This window comes from Polypterus senegalus, chromosome 8 (genome assembly GCF_016835505.1).
Source record: "Polypterus senegalus isolate Bchr_013 chromosome 8, ASM1683550v1, whole genome shotgun sequence".
Lineage (NCBI taxonomy): Eukaryota > Metazoa > Chordata > Cladistia > Polypteriformes > Polypteridae > Polypterus > Polypterus senegalus.
In genome coordinates this window covers 89,777,693-89,799,386 of record NC_053161.1, presented here as the reverse complement: position 1 = coordinate 89,799,386, position 21,694 = coordinate 89,777,693, and the positions used below count along the sequence as shown (strand labels likewise).

The 21,694-nt window shown below is 37.2% G+C and overlaps 1 protein-coding gene across 1 annotated transcript in view; it reads left to right on the top strand.

Annotated features, from left to right (window-relative positions):
- Positions 1 to 21,694, top strand: part of LOC120534123 (kielin cysteine rich BMP regulator) — a 314,528-nt gene that overhangs the window by 267,367 nt on the left and 25,467 nt on the right. The window contains 5 exon segments of the mRNA XM_039761428.1: positions 1,950 to 2,049; positions 3,126 to 3,214; positions 9,287 to 9,389; positions 11,017 to 11,159; positions 12,461 to 12,633. Coding sequence (XP_039617362.1) covers positions 1,950 to 2,049; positions 3,126 to 3,214; positions 9,287 to 9,389; positions 11,017 to 11,159; positions 12,461 to 12,633 — 608 coding nt within the window.

The following is a 21,694-nucleotide window of genomic DNA, read 5'->3' as shown; positions in this document are numbered from 1 at the left end:
ATCCGGCAGCGGCAGAAGTGCTGCACATGAGTTCAGCTCCTCTTCTGGCACCATTTCCAGGTGTGGCAGAAGTGCTCTATGCCAAAGCTTGCGATAATATCCAGGGGTGCTACCTCTCTTGCGCCCCAGGGAAGATATTGCCCCTTTTCCGGTCCTTCCCTTCTTCAGGCATCCCAGTTGGGCAAGGTTCCAGGTCGTCTGCCACAATGTATATAGACAAAAGACACAAACAACACAAAACAAAAAATAATGAAAGCTTAGTTTAACTTTTTCTCTCCTGTAACAAAAGGCACATAACTTATCAGTTCTATATCTTGGCTTATGTGTAACTTTCCGCTCTTATAGGAAATGGCACATGACTTCTAAACCCAGAATTTTCAATTCATGAGGTTAAGATGGATATGTTCTCTGGCTGGTTAAGAAGTTACTGTTGCCAGCAAGTGGTGTGCACCTGCTCACAGTAGTTAGCATTTTCCCTGGATCAGGGACCAACCCCCACCACACCGTGTTCTCTATCTCATTGTGTGTGTGCATGAGTGTGTGCATGTGTGAGATGTTGCTTTGCCTTTTCCTTTTGCATTTAGAGAGGGAATTTATAGTAGCCAGAACAAGATTATTATTTTAGCTACTGTTAACACCAGTACCATAGTACATTATCTGGCATTGTCCTGTCTGTTAACACTAGAATCCCTGAAGTCTACAAAAAAAGTCATAATGTTGGGTCACCTTAAATTCCTTTGTACTTCTTAATCAGCATCTTTGTTTTGCAAATGTGTCAATTGGCACAAGCAGCCTGCTATTCCTTCCCCCACCGAGGCAGTTGAAGTCAGCCACTAAATTCTCAGAGCTCAAGTCTGTTTATCTGGGTGTGTGGTGCCTGGAATTGTATAGGATAAATAACATATCGTTATTTGGAATACATATATTTTATGTGTGTTCCGTGTCTACAATGATCTGGGTAAATGTAGGATAACGGGAAATATGTGGCAAGAAATGTTGAACACATAACTAAAGCAGAAACGTTTTTCATGTTATAGTAATAACTGACAAAATGCTGACGTGAAGTGTATAATGTGTGAAAACAGAAGTCAAAATATCAAATAAATACTTTCAGAAAAGGGAGAAAAAAAACATGTGCACCTTTATTCAAGAATATAACCAAAGAAAATGAAATTATTCAATGTATATGTTGCTGTCAATACCTTCAGCTTTACCTTTTTTTTCTGTCACCTATTATTTGGTGCCAGAATGCTATACATATAGATTACTTGGTTGGGTTCTCAGTTGGTTTATAAAATATCACCAAAAATCGGTTTATAAAATATCACCAACATTTTTTTTCTCTCTATCAATTTCTTTTGTCAGAGCCTTGTGTCAATACAGTGTTTACACGTACTTTACATTCCTTCTTAATTTTGTATTGTAAGGTCTAGAGCCTTTCCTTATAATACTAGCCATAAGGAAGGACTCAACTCTGGATGGGGTGTCCCCGGGTGACCCTGCAACTCAGACTATAAGGAAATGGATACAAAGAATTAGTGAATTATTTCATAAATTTTTTTTTTAAATTGTTTATATTTTTGGAAATGCTGGATATAACATAGAGAAATGTCAAATAGGCACTGGCATTTAGTTTTCTTCAGCTCATCAGCGCTGATTGTTGTTTCCAAAAGACTACATTCTTTTTTGAACTACTGTTATAAAAAAACTATTTGAAGTTCCAAAGAAATTCACTTCTTCAAAAACACTTTCTTCTTGATACTGACAAAAATTAAGATGCCAGTTTTTGCATATTTTAAGCCTTGCTTCCAAAAGTCTGCTTTCTTTTTTTTTTAAATGTACCTATGAAAAACAACTATGATTTTCCAAAGAAAAAGAATTCTTCAGAAAATTGACTTCTTATTGCTACTGAGAAAAAGCTAAACTGTCACTCTTTTTGTATATTTTAGGACTTGACATGGACTTGTATTCATCAAGGTTGTCCTCATTTAAGCTGTCCATCTTCTGAGCAGTTCACCCCTGCAGATTCCTGTTGTCCCATATGTGACGGTAAACAGAGTACAGATTGTTAGATGTATTTACCATCACTCTTTGTAATGCATTCTAAAAAATGAGTACATGGTTAAATAAGTCCTTTTATTGAAGTCCTAACTGAAGTAACTATAAGTACTTTCACATTAATTTTGCCTAAAATAATTGATTAGGGCGGCACAATGGCCTTGCTGTTTCTTTGTTTTTTCTTCCTTTTTTTCATTCTAGTGTGTTTTGAGACCATAGTATATGTGTGTGTGTATATACATTTACTTATCTGGCGCAGTGGTAGCGCTGCTGCCTCGCAGTTAGAAGACCCAGGATTGCTTCCCGGGTCCTCCCTACGTGGAGTTTGCATGTTCTCCCTGTGTCTGCGTGGGTTTCCTCTGGGTGCTCTGGTTTCCTCCCACAGTCCAAAGACATGCAGGTTAGGTGCATTGGCAATTCTAAATTGTCCCTAGTGTGTGGGTGTGTGTGTGCTCTGCGGTAGGCTGGCGCCCTGCCTGGAGTTTCTTTCCTGCCTTGCGCCCTGTGTTGGCTGGGATTGGCTCCAGCAGACCCCATGATCCTGTAGTTAGGATATAGCATGTTGGATAATGGATGGATGGGTTGATAATTGATTACCAAGTCTGCCATAATTATATTTTTATATAAAACGCATTATTGAAAAATACAGTTTTTATAACAGTATGTATTTTATTAAAACACATTTATTTAAAAATGTATATACTTTTGGAAAAGGTAATGCTATCATGGTGTTATTTGACTATTGTAAATACAAATTATAAATATAGAGCCACATTTGTCTTAATATAGTATATGAACTAATAATTAATCATTGTTGGTGAAGTTAATATACTCTGCCTTTAAATACTGACTAGCTTCCTTTACTAAAGTTTACAATCAAGCTTAGCAAAGGCATTACTTTTACAGTCACATCATTAAAGAATCCAGTCTTACATTACAATCAGACTATTGAATGTATTGTAATGATTATATAACAGCAAATGGTAGTCAACAAGAGTACACAGACAGACAGAATCACTATATGTTATCTAGTTGTTTGACTTATGTAACCTTTCTGACATTTTCAGAGTGTTTGATTGAATCTGAAAATCGTCGTGTTTCTGATGGTGAGAGATGGACTGACAGTGTAGATGAATGCATCACTTGTACCTGTAACGTAAGTCAAGTTACATTTGCTGGGTTTGCATTAGCTATTTTATGTTATTGGTCAAACTTATTCTAATACCTCAAAATTGCTTGAAATTTTCTCTGCATTTGTCATGGATGGGTGCCTAGTGCATCACTGGTTCTCATTTTGCTTGCAGTGTAGTCTGAATGGGTACCCCCTACCTATGACCCAGAACTGGATAAGACTGTTAAAAAAGGGCAGATTTTTTTTTAATTTAACTTAAAACAGAATGAGCTTATGGAGATAGATAGATAGATAGATAGATACTTTATTAATCCCAAGGGAAAATTCACATAATCCAGCAGCAGTATACTGATACAAAGAAACAATATTAAAATGAAAAAATGAAAAAGAATAAAAATAAAAAAAGCAGGCAATAAGTTTGAGTAATGTTAGCATTTACTCCCCCGGGTGGAATTGAAGAGTCGCATAGTGTGGGGGAGGAACGATCTCCTCAGTCTGTCAGTGGAGCAGGACAGTGACAAAAGTCTGTCACTGAAGCTACTCCTCTTTCTGGAGATGACACAGTTAAGTGGATGCAGTGGATTATTCATGATTGACAGGAGTTTGCTTAATGCCCGTTGCTCTGCCACAGATGTTAAACTGTCCAACTTTACTCCTACAATAAAGCCTGCCTTCTTAACAAGTTTGTCCAGGCGTGAGGCGTCTTTCATCATTATGCTGCCACCCCAGCACACCACCATGTAGAAGAGGGCACTCGCCACAACCGTCTGGTAGTACATCTGCAGCATCTTACTGCAGATGTTGAAGGATGCCAACCTTCTCAGAAAGTATAGTCTGCTCTGACCTTTCTTACATAGAGCATCAGTATTGGCAGTCCAGTCCAATTTGTCATCCAGCTGCACTCCCAGATATTTAAAGGTCTGCACCCTCTGCACACAGTCACCTCTGATGACCACAGGGTCCATGAGGGGCCTGGGCCTCCTAAAATCCACCAGCAGCTCCTTGGTCTTGTTGGTGTTAAGGTGTAAGTGGTTTGAGTCGCACCATTTAACAAAGTCTTTGATTAGCTTCCTGTACTCCTCCTCCTGCCCACTCCTGATGCAGCCCACAATAGCAGTGTCATCAGCGAACTTTTTCACGTGGCAGGACTCCGAGTCATATTGGAAGTCTGATGTATATAGACTGAATAGGACTGGAGAAAGTACAGTCCCCTGCGGCACCCCTGTGTTGCTGAACACAATGTCAGACCTGCAGTTCCCAAGACACACATATTGAGGTCTGTCTGTAAGATAGTCCATGATCCATGCCACCAGGTGTGAGTCTACTCCCATCTCAGTCAGCTTGTCTCTAAGGAGCAGAGGTTGGATGGTGTTGAAGGCACTAGAGAAGTCCAAAAACATAATTCTTACAGCACCACTGCCTCTGTCCAAGTGGGAGAGGGATCGGTGTAGCATATAGATGATGACATCCTCCGCTCCCACCTTCTCCTGGTATGCGAACTGCAGAGGGTCGAGGGCATGGCGGACCTGTGGCCTCAGGTGGTGAAGCAGCAGCCGCTCCATGGTGACAACTGTAGAAAAACATCTTGCTCAGTGAAAATTCAAAATAAATGAATGTAGAGAATTTACAATGTGATCCAGTGGACATATGACTGTCCCAACTATATGAGCTTATTGGGAATCCCATTCTAAAACCATGGGTATTACTATGGAGTTGGTTCCCTCTTTGTGGCTATAACAGCCTCCACATTTTTGGAGGGCTTTCCACAAGATTTTGGAGTGTGTATGTATTTGTGACCATTCAACCAAAACAACATTTTGTGAGGTCAGGTACTAATGTTGAACAAGAAGGCCTGCCTCGTAATCGGCATTCCAGTTCATCCCATGGGTGTTCAGTACAGTTGAGCTGAGGGTTCTGTGCAGGCAACTTGAGTTTCTTAATGCCAAACTTTACAAGGTACATCTTTATGGATCTGGCTTTAGGCACAGGGCACAGTCATACTAGAAAGGAAATTAATCTTCCCCAGACTGTTACCACAAAGTTGGAAGTGAAGAATTGTCTAAAATGTTTTTGGGCTGAGCACAAACCCTAGCCCCAGGCTATTATCCGTCCACCATCAAACTTCACAATACTTTGCACTATGCAGTCCAGAAGATAGCATACTCCTGGCATATGCCAAATTCATATTTGTCCATCAGACTGCCAGACTATGAGCACATTTCCACAGCTGCAGAGTTTGACAGTTTGCTTTACACCAGTCCAGCTGACTGTTGGCATTACGCATAGTCATCTTAGGCTTGTGTGCAGCTGCTTGTCAATGAAAACTCATTTCATAAACCTCAAAGTGCATAGTTGTTGTGCTGTTACCATCTTTAAAGTCATTGACCTCTACAGTACTACTCATTCTACTGCCAGTGTTTGCCAATGGAGATTGCATGAGTATGTTTTTGTGCAGCTCAGACATCTGCACTTAGTAATTTGGAGGGGTGTCCACATACTTTTGGCCATATAGTTTAGTAGTAGTAGTAGTAGTAGTAGTTTAGCCATTTAATATAGGATTAGCAGAGCATGGCCATGTCACAATGACTGATGCAGAAAGCTTTCCATCATACTACAGGTCAAATTCCTTTATTTCTTAGCCTTTAGCACTTCATATAACTGTTTTGAGAAAAATAATTATACATTTTAGTTCAGTTTCGCAAATGGTTTCACTTTGGCCCTTAAAAACCACATTCTAAAAGCAAGTCTAGAACAAATATCCTTAAGATTTTAAATCCCATTTAACCCTTTTATGAATTTACCAAATGGTTCCTATCTTGTGGAAAATAATGTAGTGTTCTGAGTCCAGACTTGAGTGGGACACGTTCCCTGGGTGGCTGAGAACTGTCAGAAAGGGCAGGGCTACCTGGAGAAAAAAGCACACTTGAAACACATACTCCCACTTCTACAGCATGCTGATGGCAAGTGAGGTTTGGATCCTGGTCTTGGGATGATTCATGGAAATGGAGAAAAGTGTGGTAGAAGGGCTACCTCTGACACCAGGTGAGTAGAGTGAGGGAAGGTTGGCAATGTGTTTGTGTGGGCACAGAGAACAAAGCTGAAAGTGCATGGAGCATAGATGAGCGGCTGAAGGTTACAGCTCCAGACACAGATGAAACAAACAGTCCTTCTAAGACTGCACAGAGTGCTTAGCCCATTCCACACCACTGGGTTGTCACAATAATGTTCCAAGTCTGCAATAGTAGTGTATTTTTTGGTTCTAAGAAATAAACAGTATTTATTACCTACAGTAGATTAGAAAAAATAAATGATTATATTAGGTCATTCCAGTTAATCAAGTTAATTGAGTGTAAGTATTTTTTAAATATATTTACCATTAGGAAAGCTCCACTCAAAAAATTAAATAATTGTTCAGCATTGACATATATGAAACTTTTAACAGTACCTAATATTTTTACAAAAATTCTTATTTCAAAAAATAAGTTGATCAATGTAAGTACATTCATTGAATATCAGCATAGCTATTCTTAATTTTCCACATAGAAAATAAAAATACAAATTTGCCCCAAAATAATTTTGTCCTACTCAAGTAAGACATCCAGTAAAAATAAAATAAGTATTCTCAACATTATAAGTATTATGCTAAAAATCTGAAAAACATACTTTCTTGACAACTGCCTTAACTGTATAGAAATAGCAGATAACATGTATTCCTTCAAAATATACATACAGTTAAAAAGATAAACCATAGTCATATTGATACATTAGGCAACATAAACCTGTGCTCAAGCCTTCACTGAAAGGCTAGCAATCTAATCCATTACTACTTGTTCTGTTATAATTTTTTTTTCTTTCAAGGGGGGTGCTACCAGGGATCTCTTTAACCTAATAATAATAAAATGCAAAAATTGTCCAGTGTTGATGTTAAAAATTACCTCATTACCTCAAAGAATATAAAAAGGAAAAGTGTTTTAATGACAAACATAAGGCATGAAATAACAAGAATAACAAGACAAAATAAATCACTGCGGCTCCACTGAGTTAAGCTATGCATGTTCCATAGTAACTTCTGGAATTACAATTTAGTCTGTAAAGTCTCAGTATTATCAATTACTTTTTTCAGCCTTTGAGACCACTGAATCCAAAAGCCTTGCATTTCTCCTTAAAATCTAGACACCCTTGGAAAATTCTAGGCAGCTCATTTTATGTGCTACCAGCTATGGGCCCTCTGTCAAATGGCCAGAGTCTCAGTCTCAATGATCAACCTCCTGCTTAACCACCTGCAGTGACATTGCATGCTGCCTGCTATCACCCCCACTCTTCAGCTTTCACCAAAGAATGAAAGTGTTTTGCTTCTTTTGCCATTGGATAGGTTTTACCTTTGGAAGGAAAAACCTGTCAGTCAGCTATGGAAACACATGCATTACGTGGAGCTCACAGAACAATATTTCTATTTCCTTCTTTACTTATAACTCACAAAGGGAATTACGACATCCATAGCAAATCAATATCCTATGGCTTCTTTGGGGGTCTCTGAGCAAGAGACTTAACCCCACTGCACTCAAGCTATAAAAAAAATCTGCAAACATCTATAAATCATCTTGGACAAAGTTGTCAGCCAAGTATACACTAATAATAACAGCGAAGACGTTCCTAATTGAGTACGGGCTCGTTCTCCTGTTCTTACCAACCTGTTGCCATTTCTTCCCTAGAAAAAGCTCACATCATATATTCAGCATTTCCTTGCATTTCTATACTTTTTATGTACTGTTATTTTCCAGAATTAAACTTACATACATAACAAGTATAATTATACAATATACAAATACTATAATACAGTCGAATCAACTCAACTCTTAAAGTAAATTTCCACCATTTCAGACTTCCATTGTTTGAATAATTTAATAAATAGTTTTTTTAAATTAATATTTTATACATTAAAAATGAAATATAAATTGCATCATCTACAAAATGTAATAAACAGCTCAAATAAAAAAAATGAGGCATTGCTTTTTTGAGCTTTAGTTCTGGTATGATTACCTTCGGAAAGATGTGTTTAAGAAGTAAGGTTATTCAAAGACTGATTTCAGAATGATCGTTCAGTGAAATCTTATAAGAACTTATTTTAGAAGACTTCCTACTATCCAAGAAGCCTGCACAAGGCAGAGTTGACTAGAGATTTGATGTTGGCAAGCATTCCCACCTATCCTGGTGATGACACCATGTGAAACTGCTCTGTGGGCTCACCACCAGAAAGATGAACCCTGGGAAGTTTGGTTCAATGGCAGTGGGGTGACAGGTGCATTCACACTGGCTTTGAGTAGACTTATTCTGTAAATACAATATGTCAATCTACAGGTGAAGGATCATGTGGTGAGGAGTCAAGAAGCACCATTGAGATTGTCCATTGCTGTGATTTTAACTGTCAGAACTTTGTGTGCATTTATTGTGACCTATGTGCGAATACAATTTGTGTTCCATTTACAGCTTGGTCCAGTATACAGATTCAGTTTCATCAGCAGTCTTCAGAATGTTAAAAATATTGGAAATGAATTACAATACCTGTGCAGAGCTATTCTTTAAACAATAATTTTAAAAATGCATATGAATATTCTACTTGTACTAGTTCCAAGAATCCTATAATGTTGTTTGAATTTTCAATCAGGCTCATTTTAGTTTCTCTGTGTATTGTGAAATAGAAATCAAACCTAATTTTATTTTTGTTTTAAATATTTTTAATAATTCTAGAGTAATACAATAATAAAATTATGTAGAAAACTGAAATTGTACTCCCTCTTTTTCTGAAAGCTTAAAATATGGTAAAACATATTAGTTGTTCAGTGGAATTTTTTTTTGTTTTTTGCTAACATATCGAGTAATTCTGGTGGAAAATTGAAACAATTGTCCAGTAAGTTTGTGGAAACTGGACAAAATAATTATATTTTTTAATAAAATATTAGGTTTCCTTTTATCATAAAATCTTAAAATGGAAAGCAGTGAAATAAATGTGTGCAAAATCCAAATATAATTATTTACTGAAACCATGTAACACATACCTGGAATGATTAAAACCTGTACTCTAATTCTTCCATTTAGTTGGGTCACATAGAGTGTCACATTGAAGAATGCTTGCCAGTGATTTGTCAGGATGGGCTGGTGAAGATGAAGTCCCCTGGGAAGTGCTGTTATGAATGCCAAGGTATAAGCCTCATTTCCTTCTAATCGTCTCCCATTAGTATTGTAATAACAAGTCAGTCATGCATCACAGCCTCACAAAGTCACTCAGAACATTCTAATGTGAAAGGCTGTCATTTAACATTTTAAAAAGATAACAGAACTTTGGCAGTCTATAAAAGGAACTTCTTTCTTTTTTTTACTGTTTGCGAAATGCTTTAGAAACAAGTCAGACTGTGTTAGAAATTTCCTAATTCAGGCAAGAGGTTAAGAAGAAGAAAACAGGAGGTTCCACATTTTCAACTGATTTAATGGTTGTCTAGCTCATTATATGGATCACATTATTTTAGATACCTTCTAATAATAAATATAAATTGTTAAATATATTAATTAAAAAAAAAAAAAGTTTTATTTTTTATACTATGATAGTAGAAACCTTTGTTAAAAATCTCATAGGCATAGTAATCTGCTACACTACAGCATCCCATGGAGTATAATAAAAATGTTATAAAAATTACATATTGTGCACACAGCACCTACTAAAGTTTGCCAGTGGCAAATGTGTTTGAACATTCATCTTATAAAACAGAACAATAGCTGCATAGTTATTTTTATTGCCAGTAAAAACTTGCAGTGAAATGTGTGGTTCCTGAATATACTTTGTTTGGTAAAAATGTAATGAACCAAGGACCTTTATTATATATTACAAGACATATGCATTTTTACTGCCTGTGGGAGTACAGCAGTCTGAGTTTATTCTATAAATTAAATTATTACAATCTGGAGAATATTATGTCAGTGTAAGGAAATTATTTATTCCATAAATCAGCTTTATTACCATTATGTTTAAGGCAAAGAACAATAAATATTCTTTGTAATGTACACTATTTCTAATTTAATTTCAGTAACTTTCAAAACAAACTGCTATAAAAACACATGTTCAATGTCTAAAGTTTAGATAAATAGCCATGTGCAATATGGTTAGTTTATCTTTAAATATTCCAAGCAAAGTGGCAGAATTTGGTATCATTTTGATACTAGTTTTTCAGACAAAAGTTTAATACAGAAATGAATATATCATGTTGTCATGTGCTGTTAAAGTCAGTGCATCTTCAAGTGCAGTTATAGCAGTGCTTTAGGTAAACTTGCCATCATTTGTTAAGGTTGTTTATTTACATGAGGTTTTACACTTCAGCTTAGTTTTATGTAACTTCCTAGTTTGTGCCCCTTTTCAGTACATAAAATTGAATTTTACTGGTGTGCAAATGCCAAGATTCTGTAATGGTAATAGCAAATTCAGAAAACTGATGCATGAATGGATGGTTTGTGATTCACCTTACTATATTTTGGAAGAGAATGTGGCTTAGTACATAATAAAAAAGACTTTAAACCACAAGATTACATGTTCAGCCCCTGCCTACAAACCCAATGAGCTCCAATTGTAATTGTTTGTGAACAGCTATATACTGTATATCTCTACTAGTTAAGTGGCTTCTAAAAGTATTTGCTTTATCTGAATGCTGTATAAATAAAGATTGTATAACACTGATCACCATAGAGTGAACAGATAACCTGCTCAGTAAGGTTATATTAAATCATGTATTATTTGTAATAATAACGCAAATGACTGTAATCTGTTTATTATATTTCAGACCCAAATACATCTTGCATATACCAGAGCACCACGTACCAGTCTAATGAGCACTGGGAAGTAGATGAATGCACGACATGTACGTGTGTTTCAGGAGAGGTTCACTGTCAAACTGAGCGCTGTCCTCAGGTCACTTGTGCCTCTGTAAGTAGTTCATGTGGATTCAGCATAATTCATTTTGTTTAATGTTCTTTTGCTTAATATGGAGTCAAGTATCTGTTTCATATGTCATCAAATTTGGGCTGGGCTTCAATGTAACAGTATATTTCAGGAGGAAAAACAAACGTTTTAGGATTTTAGGGCTTATAGTTTTTTTGGACATTACCATTTAAAGAAAAATTAATTTTAACATTGCTGTTTTAATTTATAATGCCAGATTATTATTTTGTATTTATGCCAACAAAATATCTTTTTCTTATATTGTAAGAGGTTTAGGTATTTTGTAATACACTCGAATAGGTCTAATTATATGTTTGTAACTTTGGCTAAGAGAGTATGTCAGTAGGTTATTTCTTAAGTAAACATCAGAGTCTGTCAGAATTTTTTCTACTGAAAATGGTACACTGGGATGCAGATGATTTGTAGCATAAAAAGAGCCAATATACAGTACAACAAACCAAGAAATGATAGTGAGGAGTACTTATTTAAAATTCTGATAATTTTGCAGTGTATTTATTTATTTGAAATTCCTAGTGTTGTCTTTGGTGAGGAACTGTTAATACTGACAGTACTGTTTATTGAAATGTAATGACCATACATAATATCTTTTACGTGTTGTTTTGCCCAGAATTACTTGCATATATTTTAGCTTATAGCTTACATGCATTCTTCAAGAACAAGAGTGATATTTTTATCTCAAAGGATTGCACTCAATATCAGTGATGTAGGTTTGACTAAAAAATTAGCGGTCATATCTGCATATAGTTTCATGTTAAGGATCAGATCTTATTCAATTGGTTTATACTATGGTTTTGTTGATCTTATGTTTGATGTCAGCGTAATAGGCACTGTGAAACTGAAATTTATAAAGCAGAGTCATAAAATCAGTAAATGGATGGATAGGTACAGAAAAGTCTTGCATGCATTTACATTATTTCACTATTTTTTCCCACAAGAAGGCCAGTGTTTTCCCATACATATTTACAGATAACACAGATAAAAGCTATAATTTTCAGAAATTTTGACCCATTGTAAAAAAAAAAATAATGATGCAAGTGTTTGTTTAATTCTTTTATTGTTAAGTTAACAGTTTAAATGAAAGTAGGTGAAACTATATGCAAACTAGGAATCTCAATTTTAACTCTCTAACAGGGTTGTACAGTTTACTACATAAAATAAATTTTATAATGTTAAATACTGATTGCAAAAACTTACATGACATAGACAGAAAGTCAAATTATTGTTTACTGGTCTTGCATTATGAAAATATATCATGTTGTTTGAAGGATGAGACGGCAGCCCTGATTCCAGGAATGTGCTGTCCACATTGTATTCCACGTCCAGCAACATGCATTGCTTTTGGAGATCCTCATTACCGAACCTTTGATGGTAAGATGATCAACTTCCAAGGCACATGTACATATGTTCTAGCAGAAGACTGTGAAGGTGGAGATTTTAGGTGAGTACGAAAAATAAAACAACAACAGCTTTATTGTTTGCCTTTGTACAACAGTGAAAAAGGAATGAAAAATTTGCATAATAGAATTACAGTTATATTAAAAGAAGCATATAATGTTCTGAGGCATTTCTGATTTTTATTATATTGGCACATTGAGCTGGGAAGGGGATTAATAAAGCTTTACAAGTGATCATTTAATGTGGTAATGCATTCAGCGAGAAGTCCTGTAAAAATATACTATCATTCATAATTTGCTATTTATAATGCTTCCTTTAACTTTTTCACATGTATTTCGAATCCTGTTAAAATTCTTGTTATCAGTTTAATCCATTTGCCACAAAAAGAGCTTTGTAACATACAATTACGGGTTATGCTTTTATGATACCTGTTGTTAATTCTCAAACCCAATTAGTTAAATTCTCAGGTAGAAAAAAAAAAGAATTTAGCAGATTTTTTAACTTACACAAAATACTATATGCATTTACTGAACAAGTAATGTGTTCCAAACATTTCCAGTCAAAATAAGCGCAACAAACAGTGCTGGCCATGAACAACTTACCCTGAATCCTCTTAAAATAGAAACATTGTTTAATTTTAATGTGACTCTCACTGTTTTATTAGTATTGCATCACTGTTTTTGTTTTACAGAAGCATGCAAGTAAGATTTTTATTGTACATGACAATAAACTCAGACTTTACTTTGAAAATTACTTATCACAGATACAACATCTATACAGGTACTTGTTTTTTCTTGTGTAAAGAAGTCTGTAATCTCCTGCTAGTTATACAGACTCTAAAGGAAGTAGGTAGTGATTTAGAGATAACAGAGAAAGGAGTGCTGCTAGATTGATAAATGCTGAAATCAAAATAAATTGCCAGATCAGATAGCATTAATTGTAGAGTGCTCTAGGACATTGGTGACTACATCAGTGTAATGACTGGATTAGTGTGAGCAAAACGTCTGAGCTACATTGCCCTGTGAACACTATAGCAACCTGTACTGACTGCACTAAACAGCACCATTTTGAATGATAAATGGGATTGGAAGAAGGGAGAGAGAAATATTCCCTAGCCAAGGCCAAAACTGGGAGATCAAGCTCAAAATGTGAAACCAAAAATTGTAGTCAAAAACCAGCAAAGGGATGCAAACTGAGCCAAAAACAATGATTAAGGGACAACATTAAAACGGACAGAATAATGGTCATAATCATACTGCAAATAACCATTTTAGGGGTGCATTTACAAATTTGGACAACCCAGGAAGTGCATCACGATTTTCTTTTAAACCATTGAGGTGATGTTTTATCACACATTGCACACCATAAACCATCCTACCTAATGATGGCATAGCAACCATCAAAACAACAGTTTCATAATTGTGATACCCATTTTAAAAAATGGCAACCCAAGAGAACATAATTTATATTTAAGGATGTTAAAAATGTATCAAATCAGAAAACAAATTGAACTATTAAATTCTTTGCTATCCGAAATCCCCAAAACAGTGCTTCAACTATTTTTTAGACCGTGGATTAGTTGAACAAACTTCTGAAACAAACACCAGAATTATCTATTTATATGTTATAATTTAGAACATTAAATTAATTTATTAATAAAATGACATGTTCATTTAAACTATTCAGGTGAAAACAATTTATCTGTGAAGCTGAACAGACATGCTGTGTATTGCTCATGATCGAAAGTTAAAAAAAACAAATATGTAGGCAACTTGACTGTATACCTTTTTTAAATAGTACATTTCATACAAAAGATTATTACAAATTTTTCAGAGTTGACTAAGAATTGCTGCAAATCACAACTCAGCATTAGCATCAGAGTCTAAAAAGAGAATTGCTTAGCTACTTACATTCTGGACTTGTAAAAATGACATTCATTCATTATCAAATTTGCATGATCCACCAGAGTCTAATCTAACAGCATCAGGCACAAGGAAGAAATCAAACCACAGAAATCAAACCACAGAAAAGAGTAGTTCTCAAGAATGACAAAGCTATAGTCTCTCAGGACATTATTCATGAGTGATGGAAGAAAAGTAAATGAGATCGACAAGCGGATTGGAGCACTGTAAGCTGTTCTTCAGGCTCTTTACCAGTCTGTGTTGGTGAGGTAGGATCTGAGTTTAAAGACAAACATTCTGAATTAATATACAATCTTCATTCCTGCCATCGCCTATGGTCATCAGTTGTGGGTAATGACAAAAAGAATGAGATTGCAAGTATAAGCAGCAGAAATTAGATTTTTTTGTAGGGTGGCTGAGCTGAAACTGATAGGATGAGAAGCTCAATGATTAGGGTGAGCCTCAGACTAGAGTCAGTGGTTCTCCAGATCAAGACAAGCTAGTTGCTATGGTTTGGGCATATCATAACAATGCCAACCCGGGGTGGCTTCCCACAGGTCTTCTCCATGCATGTACCACTAGACAGAGACCTTGCAGCAGACTCGGGACATTCTGGAGGGGTTATATCTCTTGGCTGGCTTGAGAACACCTCAAAATTCCCAAAAAACAGCTGGAATATGTAGCTGGGGCCAGGGAAGTCTGGACTGACCTATTTGGCCTGCTGCCACTGCAGTCCTCCCCAGGAAAGGTGTGTTCAGAAAATGAGACAAATATAAGAATATTAGAAACAAAAGTAAAGATTACTCTACACCACTAAACAAAAGCATCTGGCAACCTTCGCATAAGCTAGCAACAGAGAGCATATATTGTTATTAGAAAAACAGACTTCTACTTCTGAAATCTGAGAGTTCTGACTAACTGCTGCTTTATGCTAGAACAGTTAAGCATCCATAACAACATGTATATGATTTTTCTTTTGCTGTTATAAAGCTGTAAAAATCACGTTTTAGTCACCTCAGGCTCAGTCAACACACATTTTCAAATACATTCTAGATATTATGTGACTTCTCTTATGATTGGGCAGTCCAGAGCAAATAAGTTCAATGCACAGTCCAGTAAACAATAATTCCAAAACAGAACCAAGAAATCAAGAAGCCAGAATTAACAAAGAAAAGCAATACTTACACACTCCAATAACAATTAATTGAATTGCTAAAATCCCTGTTTCCCAGTTTTACATAAATTGGCTGAGGTTGGTCCTTTAGTGGTGACATCAGGATGGCTCCTACTCTTAGATGTCCACCCACAAAACACAAGGTACAAAAGAGAACACAAATTACATACAGTACATAGTAAATAAATAAACAGAATAGTTGGAACAAAAGTACACAGAAACAATAAACATCAGAAAAACAATATAATAAATAAAGTAGATGCAGAAAAGGAATATTAACATAGCCGGGGAACACACCCAGGCTTAAACACACAATCTCTTAATTTTTATTTCTCATTATGCCTTTTCATTTAAGCTCAGACCTAGTACCTTGTTGCTGTAATTGTACTGTATAGAGAAGAAAATTGAAACTGATTTTAGTTTATTGCTGCATATTGTTCATGTACTGTCTGCTAATGCCCACAGCCCTTTAATGGCATTCTACACAGTATAATGCCCAGGTCACTGTTTTTTTTTTAGATACATTATCTATAAAAAAGAAGAACTGACTAATGACTGCATTTAAAATGTTTGTGCAATGAGCAATTTTATTTGGGTTTTTTACATACATTACAGGGTGGCAGTGCGAATTGTAACCCATTCCTCTTTCTTTTTTAATATTATTTTAGGTGCCCAGAGAATTCTGTTTTTGTGCATGGCTGTGCTTTCAAGTGTCAGTTTTGTTTGTAGCTTGGAGTTAAGTTTTCACCTGCATCTTTTATGTATCTGTGCACAAGTCATATGCCCTTTGTGCCTTGCAGACGCATCCTGTACTCCCTCTAAGATGTGTGAGTGCATGGTGGTTTACCCTTTTCCATGGTGCCACACAGCTGTAATCGCATCGCTTACTTCCCATCACATGCAGCACTTTAGAAGTGGCATGTAGCTATTATTATACCCTTCATCCTTTGGTAATGCACACACAGATCCCGAAACCTCAATCCGTTTATTAATCATGCATTGATGCTTCGTGGTGCTCGAAATTCAAAGGGGTGTTGAAGAAAATGTAAGTACCAGCTTATGTATCATTCACATCCACTCCTCAGTTAAAATAAATTGATGAGAACATTGGACACATACTACAAGTGAAAATATAAAAAGCAGAAATAAAAATATTAAAAAGCACATATGGTACAAAAGTAGATAGATAGATAGATTATGTAACAGATTATGCTTTGGACTAGCCTGGCTGAACATGTTAATTTTTTCAAATAACAACTCACCTGACAAAGTAGTGGCAGGCTACAATGTAGACAATGCAAGTTTCCCTATTAGCTTTAAAGTATACAGTATACAGTGGTGTGAAAAACTATTTGCCCCCTTCCTGATTTCTTATTCTTTTGCATGTTTGTCACACAAAATGTTTCTGATCATCAAACACATTTAACCATTAGTCAAATATAACACAAGTAAACACAAAATGCAGTTTTTAAATGATGGTTTTATTATTTAGGGAGAAAAAATCCAAACCTACATGGCCCTGTGTGAGTAAAGTAATTGCCCCCTGAACCTAATAACTTGTTGGGCCACCCTTAGCAGCAATAACTGCAATCAAGCGTTTGCGATAACTTGCAATGAGTCTTTTACAGCCTCTGGAGGAATTTTGGCCCACTCATCTTTGCAGAATTGTTGTAATTGAGCTTTATTTGAGGGTTTTCTAGCATGAACCGCCTTTTTAAGGTCATGCCATAGCATCTCAATTGATTCAGGTCAGGACTTTGACTAGGCCACTCCAAAGTCTTCATTTTGTTTTTCTTCAGCCATTCAGAGGTGGATTTGCTGGTGTGTTTTGGGTCATTGTCCTGTTGCAGCACCCAAGATCGCTTCAGCTTGAGTTGACGAACAGATGGCCGGACATTCTTCTTCAGGATTTTTTGGTAGCATTAGAATTCATGGTTCCATCTATCACAGCAAGCCTTCTAGGTCCTGAAGCAGCAAAACAACCCCAGACCATCACACTACCACCACCATATTTTACTGTTGATATGATGTTCTTTTTCTGAAATGCTGTGTTCCTTTTACGCCAGATGTAACGGGACATTTGCCTTCCAAAAGTTCAACTTTTGTCTCATCAGTCCACAAGGTATTTTCCCAAAAGTCTTGGCAATCATTGAGATGTTTCTTAGCAAAATTGAGATGCGCCCACCCTAATGTTCTTTTTGCTTAACAGTGGTTTGCGTCTTGGAAATCTGCCATGCAGGCCGTTTTTGCCCAGTCTCTTTCTTATGGTGGAGTCGTGAACACTGACCTTAATTGAGGCAAGTGAGGCCTGCAGTTCTTTAGACGTTGTCCTGGGGTCTTTTGTGACCTCTCGGATGAGTCGTCTCTGCGCTGTTGGGGTAATTTTGGTCGGCCGGCCACTCTTGGGAAGGTTCACCACTGTTCCATGTTTTTGCCATTTGTGGATAATGGCTCTCACTGTGGTTCACTGGAGTCCCAAAGCTTTAGAAATGGCTTTATAACCTTTACCAGACTGATAGATCTCAATTACTTCTGTTCTCATTTGTTCCTGAATTTCTTTGGATCTTGGCATGATGTCTAGCTTTTGAGGTGCTTTTGGTCTACTTCTCTGTGTCAGGCAGCTCCTATTTAAGTGATTTCTTGATTGAAACAGGTGTGGCAGTAATCAGGCCTGGGGGTGGCTACGGAAATTGAACTCAGGTGTGATACACCACAGTTAGGTTATTTTTAACAAGGGGGCAATTACTTTTTCACACAGGGCCATGTAGGTTTGGATTTTTTTTTCTCCCTAAATAATAAAAACCATCATTCAAAAACTGCATTTTGTGTTTACTTGTGTTATATTTGACTAATGGTTAAATGTGTTTGATGATCAGAAACATTTTGTGTGACAAACATGCAAAAGAATAAGAAATCAGGAAGGGGGCAAATAGTTTTTCACACCACTGTACTTGTCAGATGGGTGCCCATTGAGAGACATGAGTAAACTTGTTTTATAATGTTTAACTATAATCAAGCAAACAGATTAAACACTTGTGTTTTTTGTTGCTGTCATTCCCAGTGAAAAATCACTGCGTAAAAAAAAATTTACACACCAAGCATATCATACAGTAATCAATGATCTCTGGATTCCTTGTTAAATATTTGTTTAGTACACTGGAAATGATTTCAGCATCAGACTTTAAATTGATAATTTGTTTTGTTTTTATTGGCCAGCACCAATATATGTGATGATGCGGGTTCTACTCCATGCTCCCATCTTCCTTCTGGGATCCCTTGAACCCTACACCATCAGTAATGTCACCAATGAGCTAGGCAGTGAGGCACAACAATGAAGCAAGGGGATGGTGCAAAAAGTGCAAAGTGCTTTTATTAAAAATAACAAACAAAACCAAACAGTATCCAAAGTGCAGTGCTTCAAAAATGTTTCAATAAATAAATAAATAATCCAATAAAAATAAGTGAACTGGTGGAGGTTAAAAACACAATAGAAAAAACATCTTTTATAAACCCGAGGTTAAAATAATGGCTGGAAGCCATCCTTTTAAAAACAGATCCTAGTGCCTTTCTGTTGGCGACTCCCCTGCTTCTCCCGTCCAGACTATGCACCAGGGGAGCCACCCTACCTGCAGTTGACCTTCTCTCTCCTTTATCTGCTGGTTTGTTTGCCTTTCTGATCCCTGGCTCCGGTAGGCTTCACCAGACCATGACTTGGGCTCCCCAGCGACCAAGGCGCTGACGCTGGGGCTTTCACTTCCCAAGTTCCAACTCCCACACCCTTCTCTGCCTTACGTGGCAAGCCATCCTCCTTCCGGTCACTCCTGCTCCTTACTAATGTGACCACTACTGACTGCCCCCAGGTGTTGGCCAAACACCCCACGAGGGCTCACTGTCTAGCTGCCAACCACTCAATATAGTGAGTGAGCATTCACTCAATCACGCGCCGGCTTTTTCCTCCCTGCTTCCTGCCTTCTTCTCCTGTAATCTCCGTTCGTTTTTTTTCCTCTCCCCCTTAGCCGCCTCGCACTTATATTATTTATTATGGGGACGTGGATCAGGTGTGGCAATTAGCAGCTCCCGGCATCAATTAATGGATGCGGACGACTCCTCACCTGTGCACTTAAGTGATGACTGCCCACATCACAAATTCACCCAGGAACCTGCTCTGGCCACACTATCACGCCCCCGCACTAAGCCGTGAGTGCGGCAACTATTTATTTAAAAAGTGGCCTTTTTGACTTGACCTATGGACCCGCTACACCACAATATAATTCCAAATGTATTGTGTATTCCTAGGTCAAAAGATAAACATAATCTACAAAAAAAAATGTATATGTTTATATTGCTCGAGTTTGTTCTGCTTGATTATTATGTGAATGTATGCAGGTGCAGACATTATGTACTTTATAAACATTTTGAAAGACACAGATTGGAATACACATTAGTTTTGTGCATTGCATTAGCCATACTTGACAGTAGTTGAGCAACTTTGAATATAAGAACAACAGTTTAGGTTACTGTTTTATTTAACCAATCCTACCAAATTGAATATTTACTGAAATATACACAATGTAAATATTCAAGATTCTGCAACTGTGTTGTTGGATGCTTTACTCTTTCAGAGGCAAGTGGTTGAAGGAAAAATGTTTCACATTAACAAAGTTCTAATTCAAGCTAAAGTGTAAACTCTTACTCTGGAATTCAGCAAAATTATGAGAATTGTTTACCTCAGACAGACTGATAAAACAAATGAAGTGCCCTTAACTAACAGTCATATACTGATTAACCAGAGTACCACTGGGTGTTCAAGAATAATAAATGATAATGCATTCAATACTGCCCCAGTTCAGCCTGAAGCCTGCTTAAGTATCTGTGTTGGACCTCCTTGGTACCTTGGGATAAATAAAGGAACCTTCAAATCATCCAGAGCTTCAACTGATTTTTTAAATAAAAATAAAATCTGTGACACTGTGCTCAGCATGACTTTCCAGTACTTTCTAAAGAAATAGTATTTTAAAAATATTTACTCTGCTTGTGTTTTAAAAAACAAATAACATTATATACAATGCCCAACATACCTTTTGGGGAAATTCTTCACTTTTTCCTTGATTTATGACATGTTATTCGTTTACATTCAAATTGCTTGAGTATAGAACAAAACAGTACATTTCAATTCACTGTCCAAATATAGTACTTATGAATGGAGCTGAGCACATCCACTGTTTTTCTAGTGATATGTGTATATATTTTTAATGTACAGTTGAGTAGTGACTGAGGATCTGGTTGTTAAAACTATGATGCTAAAAGTCTTGTTCTCTATTCTTGAATTCCTGTTCAAGTCTGAGTAAGCCACGTAGCCTGCTTTCTGAAATATCCATCCATCCATCCATCCTCCCACTTATCCGGGGTCGGGTCGTGGGGGCAGCAGCTTGAGCAGAGAGGCCCAGACATCCCTCTCCCCGGCCACTTCTCCCAGCTCTTCCAGGAGAATCCCAAGGCGTTCCCAGGCCAGCCGGGAAACATAGTCCCTCCAGCATGTCCTGGGTCTTCCCTGGGGCCTCCTCCCGGTTGGACGTGCCCAGAACACCTCACCAGTGAGGCGTCCAGGAGGCATCCTGATCAGATGCCCGAGCCACCTCATCTGACTCCTCTCAATGCGGAGGAGTAGCAACTCCACTGTGAGCCCCTCCCGGATGACTAAGCTTCTCACCCTATCTTTAAGGGAAAGCCCAGACACCCTGCGGTGGAAACTCATTTCAGCCGCTTGTATTCGCAATCTCGTTCTTTCGGTCACTACCCATAGCTCATGACCACAGGTGAGGGTAGGAACATAGATCAACTGGTAAACTGAGAGCTTTGCCTTACGGCTCAGCTCTTTTTTCACCACGACAGACCGATGCAGAGCCCGTATCACTGCGGATGCCGCACCGATCCGTCTGTTGATCTCACAGTCCATTCTTCCCTCACTTGTGAACAAGACCCCATGATACTTGAACTCTTCCACTTGTGGCAGGATCTCTCCCCCAACC